This window comes from Schistocerca cancellata, chromosome 2 (genome assembly GCF_023864275.1).
Source record: "Schistocerca cancellata isolate TAMUIC-IGC-003103 chromosome 2, iqSchCanc2.1, whole genome shotgun sequence".
In the NCBI taxonomy this organism is placed as follows: domain Eukaryota; kingdom Metazoa; phylum Arthropoda; class Insecta; order Orthoptera; family Acrididae; genus Schistocerca; species Schistocerca cancellata.
This window is the reverse complement of record NC_064627.1, coordinates 728,399,835-728,408,563: the sequence shown is the minus strand read 5'-3', so window position 1 is coordinate 728,408,563 and position 8,729 is coordinate 728,399,835. Positions and strand designations below refer to the sequence as shown.

Here is an 8,729-nt window from a genome sequence, read left to right as displayed (position 1 = left end):
AGCACAGACTTTGCTTATAGCCCTGTAAAACTGACAAATCAGGGTCATAAATCAGATGCGAATAATTATAGGCCTATTTCGCTTACGTCAATCTGTTGTAGAATAATGGAACATGTTTTGTGTTCTCGTATTATGACGTTCTTAGATAATACAAATCTCCTTCATCATAACCAACATGGATTCCGCAAACAGAGATCATGTGAAACTCAGCTCGCCCTATTTGCCCAAGAAATTCACAGTGCCGTAGACACTGGCGAGCAGATTGATGCCGTATTCCTGGACTTCAGGAAGGCATTTGATACGGTTCCGCACTTACGTTTAATGAAAAAAATACGAGCTTACGGAATATCGGACCAGGTTTGTGATTGGATTCAGGATTTCCTAGAAGAAAGAACACAACATGTCATTCTTAACGGTTCAAAATCTGCAGATGTAGAGGTAATTTCGGGAGTACCGCAAGGAAGCGTGATAGGACCTTTATTGTTTACAATATACATAAATGACTTAGTTGACAACATCGGTAGCTCCGTGAGGCTATTTGCAGATGACACGGTTGTCTACAAGAAAGTAGCAACATCAGAAGACTCGTACGTACTCCAGGAAGACCTGCAGAGGATTAATGCATGGTGCGACAGCTGGCAGCTTTCCCTAAACGTAGATAAATGTAATATAATGTGCATACATAGGGGCAGAAATCCATTCCAGTACGATTATGCCATAGGTGGTAAATCATTGGAAGCGGTAACGACCGTAAAATACTTAGGAGTTACTATCCGGAGCGATCTGAAGTGGAATGATCACATAAAACAAATAGTGGGAAAAGCAGGCGCCAGGTTGAGATTCATAGGAAGAATTCTAAGAAAATGTGACTCATCGACGAAAGAAGTAGCTTACAAAACGCTTGTTCGTCCGATTCTTGAGTATTGCTCATCAGTATGGGACCCTTACCAGGTTGGATTAATAGAAGAGATAGACATGATCCAGCGAAAAGCAGCGCGATTCGTCATGGGGACATTTAGTCAGCGCGAGAGCGTTACGGAGATGCTGAACAAGCTCCAGTGGCGGACACTTCAAGAAAGGCGTTACGCAATACGGAGAGGTTTATTATCGAAGTTACGAGAGAGCACATTCCGGGAAGAGATGGGCAACATATTACTACCGCCCACATATATCTCGCGTAATGATCACAACGAAAAGATCCGAGAAATTAGAGCAAATACGGAGACTTACAAGCAGTCGTTCTTCCCACGCACAATTCGTGAATGGAACAGGGAAGGGGGGATCAGATAGTGGTACAATAAGTACCCTCCGCCACACACCGTAAGGTGGCTCGCGGAGTATAGATGTAGATGTAGATGTAGTAGATGTATTAGAACACCCAGATGAAAGCTGCAGGCCCACACATTCTAGAGAAACTAGTTTCACGCTAAGGAGCGACTTATCACAACGAGAAAGCTTAGAGAGGGTGCAGTATACGTCAAGCGGGCTCCCAGTAAAAACCTCGAGAACGGCTATAGCATCACTGACCAGGTTGCCAGCGACTGCAAATCGAACGTCGCTGTGAACGGAAAAATACTGCCCGATGCCAAACGACACTAGGAAACGATTACGAAAGCGATTCGTCATTGCAGAAGCTTTCATATGATTTGCTATTGAAAACCGATTTAATTGTGAAAACAAGTACCCCAGTAGTAAAATATTTGCTCTCCGGCTTCCCATTTGTATAATCTGATTTTTTAGACTGATCGATATTGTTATTTGACTATTGGTGGAGAAGCTGTCCAGTTGTAAATATACAACTATCACTGCATTTTATGCCATGACACTGTTACGCGCCAAAAGTACTTCACCGACTCGGACTCTAGGTCGCAAAAGCTTACCCTGTATGACAAGTGTTTTGTTGCAGATATTGCAGACTACTTACAACGCTTGTAATCCGCATATCCGAGAGTTAACATGTGTCGTGTGTAAATGTGACGTCGTTCTCCGAGTGTACATTTTGTGTGATAGGCAACGACACTAGTTGCAGTTTGGTCCTCAGATCTACCTAGGGTTTTTCCTGCTCACGTAAAGTTGAGAGAAGCGAATTCGTCAAGGCCGAGGTATAGCGTCTCGACCGCTAGTCCCTCTACACTGCAGACGAAGAGCAATGTTCGCCGGTGGCTACACGGGAGTAGTCCTACGCAGAGTGTCGAACCCGAAGTCCCCTCTGGGCCGCAGCGCCGACACGGTGGTTTGCTGCTGCTCGTCGACCATGACTCGCTGCGGCGCCGGCTGCAGCTGCGGCTGCGTGTCGTCCAAGTCGAACGTGACGAATTCGTGTTGCAGCGACGGCGAGTACTCGTCATCGTCGTCGTCGTCGGTGGAGACGCCATTGGGCCCGGCGGCAGTGCACACCACCCCAGGTGTCCCACTGCCTTCTGCGTCGTCTTCGTCGCCGGCGCAGGAGTTGATGTCCGCAGTCGTCGACACCGTGTTCGTAGTCGCGTCACGCGGGAAGAAGGACGACGAACGGCTACAAAGAGACAGATAGGAAGTTTTATTTCCTGCAGTGGCTTGGTTCAACATTAATACCACACCAACGCTTATTAACGAAAGAACGATCAAATGGGATATCAAACGAAACTGGTGACTAGATTAAGAATTTCTTGACAGAGAGAATGCAGCATGTTATATTATGTGGAGAGTCATCGACAGATGTAGAAGTAACTTCAGGCGTGCCCCAGGGAAATGTGTTAGGACCCTTGCTGTTTATGTTATACACGGGTTGGAACTTTAATAATGGCAACTATTTATTTACAGCTCATACAAAACAGATACGCGTTTCAAAGTTTTACTAACCTTCAAAGTAGTCACCAGCATTCTGTATAACCCGTTGCCAGCGTTGTGGAAGTCCTAGGATTCTCTTAGCAGTGCCAGTTGTGTTGACAGTTCGAGCGGCGCGGTCTCTTGCCCGACGAATTTGTAGCAATTCTGAAGTGAATGACGTGAAGCGTTTCTTTCAGTTTAGAAGTCGAGTTGAATTTACGTGGGCTAAAGTCAGGGGAGTGCATGCCCCATCAGTCGAACGAATCAGTAACAGATTGCACTGTACGTGCTTGAGCATTGTCCTGCACAATGATGGTCAGGTCCTGCAGAAAGTGTCATCACTTCTGTCTCTATGCTGTCCATTTTTGGAACACAGCCGGCCTGAGTGGACGAGCGGTTCTAGGCGCTACAGTCTGTAACCACGCGACGGCTACGGTGAAGAAGTGATGACACTTTCTGCAGGACCTGACCATCATAGTGCAGGACAATGCTCAAGCACATACAGTGCAAGCTGTTACTGATTAGTTTGACTGATGGGGCTGCTAACTGTTATACCACCCACTGCACTGCCCTGACATAAGCCCTCGTGAGTTCAACTCGATTTCTAAACTGAAGGAAACACTTCACGGCATTTCCTTCAGAACTGCTATAAATTCGTTGGGCAATAGACTGCGCCGCTCGAACTGTCAACACAACTGGCATTGCTAAGAGTATCCTATAACTTCCACATCACTGGCAACGGGTTACACAGAATGCTGGTGACTATTTTGAAGATCAGTAAAACTTTGAAACACGTATATATTTTGTACGAGCTGTAAATAAATAGTTGCCACAATTGAAGTTTCAACCCTCGTACATTTATGTCCTGACAGACAATATTAACACATAGTAGCCTTTAGTAACCTCAGTCTTCTCACAGATGATACAGTTAAAGTACTATCGAAAAAGTGACATATTCAATCAGATCTTGACAGGATTTCAAAGCGGTGCAAAGATTGGCAACTTTCCTTAAGGGCGCAGAAATGTAGAATTATGCACCCCATAAAACTAATGCAAATATGTGGATGTAACAATCTGTAGGGATGTGAAATGGAATTATCAAACACACTCAGCTCTAGATAAATCAGGTGGCAGACTTCGGCTCATATCACATAAATTGAAGGTGGAGGGGGGAGAAAGGAAGGAAAAGGGAAGAAGCTAATGATATCAGCTGCTTTGGGATTTTATGTGGAGTCAAGCAGTAACGAGTGAAAATGTCTGCTGGACGTGACCGGAAGCCAAGCTCTCCTTCTTGTTAGGCAGCTGCGTTAACCACTGCATATCCCAGAGACAGTGTTTATCGCAGTTTCTCCCCCACCACCTGCGATTTATATAATATGTATCACAGCTATGGATTCCACTTGGTATCTGTTCTTTCGGACATAACCAAAAGAACAGACACTAGGAAAAGGCTGTCACTCTACAAAAGAGATTGCTAGTAAAATACCTGTGCCAACCGTCCTTGAATGTTGCTCTAGTGCATGGCACCCTTATCATTAGGTCTAACGGGAAATACTGAACTATGATCGCAGGTTTGTTTGACTCGCGGTGTAGTGTCACAGGCAAACGAGACATCTGAATCGGCAGACGCCAGTTATCCTGCGAAAGCCTTTTTACAAAGATGGAATAACCAGTATTAACTAAAGAATCTAGAGGTATCCTTCAGCCCCCAACATATCGCTCCCATAGGGACTGCGAAGACAGGATTAGACTAATTACAGTGTGCGCGCTCCATATGCGAATAAAATGGGAGTAAATGGTAAAATGAGAAGTACCCACTGCCAAGCATTTCACATTGGTTACTAGCGTACATGTGTAGATGTAGAAAACTACAGAGTCTGCATCACACCGTTTGTACTAGCAAAGAACCTCTGAAAAAGTTTAGAGTAAACAGTAAAATAGGTGTCCTTCACAGCAGTGCCCTTACAGCAGTTACATAGCTTCTTGAAACAGAGTACACCAGGCCAGACGGAATCATTACACACAGAATGCGACGTCTATCAGCGGTACTCGAAGAATACTAGTAGGGAAATAAACATACAGGGCCAAAAGACGTTACTTTTCACGCGATGGCGTATTTTTAGAGATTTCAATAAGGGTCCAATTCGGAGGATTTCGCTGTCCGTCAATATAAGATATTGCCCTGGAACTTTTCTCATGCCGAGCAGTGAATATAAGCTCACTGGATGCAAGCATTTTAATCGTCATTTTGGATGACAAACTTTGGTATGCTACAGTCCTGCCTTAAGATTGCAACCTAGGAGGGATACCTAGTTATTCAACTCGATCCAGCAGTCCAGAGATAAAGATGCTTCTGTACAGTAACCATTTGATGCAGAAGTAAAACATCACAGAATCTTCAATGGTTTTCTCCACCACTTGTACAGTCATTAGGAAGACATGTTGGTATTCAGTGGGCATAACGCGGCAAATTCACATACACAGAGGAAAGTGATCTATCAGGCTCGACAAGTATGCAGTTCTCCACAGTTCACTAGGAATGGGATCTATTCTCGCCCTGGATTTTTCGAGAAAACGTCGACAGGTCCGGCGTTCTGTGAACATCCTCTTGAAACAGCTGCATAAGAAACTACCTCACAGCGAGAGGAAATGTGTCTCCATAGTAACACTTCTCAAAGACACTTCCCTGGTGTACTCGTAGAATAAGATCTCATTTAAGATCATGATCATGGACACTAGTACCCTGATTTTCCCACTGCTTGTTTCCTTCTGAGAAGGGAAATACAACACTAAAATGCATACAACTCTGAGACCAAATGTCCTGAGCTGTATTAACAGAGTAGCTTTTTCATGTACCTGATGTCGACACTTAATTACTCAATACCTTGTTTAATTTAAAGCTCCATTACTATTTTCTTTTGGCTTATTTTAGCTTTTTAGCTTACTGAAGCTTATTAAAGCAAGTAACGTAACAAGCATCATCTCTGTCCTCCATAAAGTTATAGTAATTCGTAGTTTCCTGTCTCTAAATTCTCTAGTGCAACTAACCTTACTAATTTAAACTGTATTAAAGTACTTTTATTATGCTCATTAACAGATTCAAAAAATAAGAATAAGTTAAGAAGAGTCATTTTAGAATAAATCGAAAGTATTCGCAACTACTAAAATCCGTGACCGCGACGTGTATAACCTAGCGAAAAAGTCATTCAGTTCATAACAACCAGTTACAAAGCTTCTGCAGTCCTTATCAGCGTAGTAACGTGTTCATTTTACGTGACTGTCACGTTTCCAAATAAAGGATGCCCATAAAAGAATGTACCAGTCACAAATTGTAGTAGTATCAACTGTAATCGTTGTAGAGTCTTGGTTCAAAGGGTTTTGAATAAGAGCATGTGAGAGTAGTGCCTTGTTTTCAAACTCGCAGTGGCAAACACACAAAATGGCGACCCCTGAGTGTAAAGCGTTTTGTGTTCTGCAGTTTGCCAAGAGTGAACCTTTGATTTCAATTCAACTTGCATTTGAATTAAAGTTTAACTGTGCCGACCCCCTCGTGGCAAAAATATTTGTCGATGGTGTAGTCAGTTCGAAACGAAACGTGTGTGTGTGTGTGTGTGTGTGTGTGTGTGTGTGTGTGTGAAGGGATAAACATGGGACGACCAAACGTGTCTTAAGAGGATGTCGACCGTGTTCATAGTACTAAGGAGTGTATTCTGAAAGAAAGTCTTCAACTTCAGTTGCCAAAGATAACAGTGTGGAATGTTTTAAGGTAACATATGTGTCTATACTAGCTACAGTTGGTACATGATTTAAAGTCAGGTGCCTATGGTGTACGTTATAACTTTGAAAGAGAAGTTTTGCCGCGGGGAGATGACTTTCTTGATCGTGTGATGTTCAGTGATGAGATACCCACAATGTTCGTATGTAGAGATCAGAACATTCTCATGAACTTGTAAATTGTCAAAGAGATTCCCCAAAATAACATTTTCTGCACTATGCCCTGACATCAAGAGTACGGAGCATTTTTTTTTTCGTTTAAGCTACCGTCATAGGGAGGGTTTGATGGTTTATCAAGATATGTTCCAAGAATGGTTATTTCTCCAGTTAGAAGAAGAACATGAAAATTTTATTTAGCAACAAGATGGAGACGCTCCTCATTAGCATCTCTTTCTACGAGGGTGTTGAGCGTCGAAGTCCCTGACCAGTGGATTAGTCGAAATGGTCGATTTTATGGTTTCTACATTCACGTAACCTCACGCCATGTGATTTTTCCATTGGGTCTTTGTAAAAGACCGTGTCTGCATGTTCGCTGCTACATAATGATTTGCTAGAATTGAGACATACAACTGAATTGCTTCCATTACGCTGAACTTGTTAACCAAACTGTGGGAAGAATTGTATTTAAGGTTGAATGTATGCCACATAACTACAGGTGCACATATTGAACATTTGTAAGGAAAACTAAGTAAGTTTACCTTTAATTTGATGTATGATTTGTTGTAAATAGTCTAAATGAAATTTCTGTAACACGCCATTGGAACTGGGACATTCTTTTATGGACACCCTGTAGTATTAACGCTGCTCGTACTCATTTCCCGTTCAGCTCATCCAACCTGACACTCTCGAGAAGTTACGGGAGTGCGATTCGTCTTTCCATTTCTGTGGTTCATTGCTGGTTACTAATTGCTGGTCGTTAACTTCGTTGGCAAGAGTAATTAAGAACCCCTTGCACATGGTTCTGCTTCTGATGTTCATGCAACGACGTTCTGCAGAATTCTTGCCTTGCTGTTAGAAGGCACGTAATACACCAGCTGTCGCATTCAGTTATTACCAGCTTTCGACCACATATAAGTTGTTAGTTCTCTGTAGACTAGAGTTTCATTTATAAATCTTAATATGGTAACCAGTGTCGACTTACAGATTCTGTGACTATCTTACATGATTATCATTGGTGCACCAGAATGCAATAACCGCATTTATGCCCTTACGTTGTAACGTCTTTGTACCCCACATTACATACTGCGAACGAGACAGGCGCCTCCACAGCCACACTGGAACATAACAAGCCTCCAGTCTCTATTCGACACTTCCCACATGACTTACAGGTACCTGAAATCATTGCTATCTCCGCCACTGTAAGTAACTTTTTTTTAATTTCGCGAGCTTATCACAATAAAGAGGAAGAGACAGGGGCGTCATTGGAACGCGAAGCACACTAGTCGTACGATGGTTCTCGCTCGGTCTAAGGACACAAAAATCGTGGTCGTTAGAGTCCAAATAGACTACATAATATGTTACCGAACTAAATTAAATTTCATTAAAAAGAGACATAGGAAATGATAAATGAGCGAAAATAGTATACACAAAGGTCCACAAAATGTTCTGATCAACTATGAAGATTCTAAAATGTTGGCTGGGCGAAAATACCTTCATCAAGCTGAGTTTTGCTTCCCAATAAATTGCATAAAAGTTGAGAAGGTGAAAAAAAATTTGCTATGACATATTACTTAGGTTATTGTCACCTAAATCAGATGGTTCGTTCTTAGCTCCCGAAATCACATAACCCGTAAAATATTTCAGCAAGCGTTATTTTAGGAAGATTATTGAGCAGTCATGTTTATTCTTTCCATCGAAACCTGGAGTACTCGTTCTGCGAGGTATGCAAGAGAGTTTCCGTGAACTTTCTAAAATAGAAGTGCTGACAAAATTGAAGCTATGAAGATCGGTCGTGAGTAGTGCTGCGATAGCTTAGATGGTTTTAATCAGCCACAAAGACAAAACATACTTGTGCGGTATACATTCGTATGCGTTTTAAGTCAATAGTTGGCAGAAACTGTAATTTTCCAGCAGAAAGGTTTTTCGTACTAGCAGTTCGTTTAAAATGTTTTAGGTGCGACTTAACAATGTCTATGAAATGTCAAAGA

General features: G+C 42.4%; 1 protein-coding gene across 1 annotated transcript in view; it reads right to left on the bottom strand.

The window, feature by feature from the left end:
• Positions 1-1,368: 1,368 nt before the first annotated feature.
• Positions 1,369-8,729, bottom strand: part of LOC126158122 (uncharacterized) — a 61,810-nt gene continuing 54,449 nt past the window's right edge. Inside the window, exon 8 of the mRNA XM_049916422.1 lies at positions 1,369-2,515. Coding sequence (XP_049772379.1) covers positions 2,164-2,515 — 352 coding nt within the window. The 3' untranslated portion in view covers positions 1,369-2,163. The remainder of the gene's footprint in view (positions 2,516-8,729) is intronic.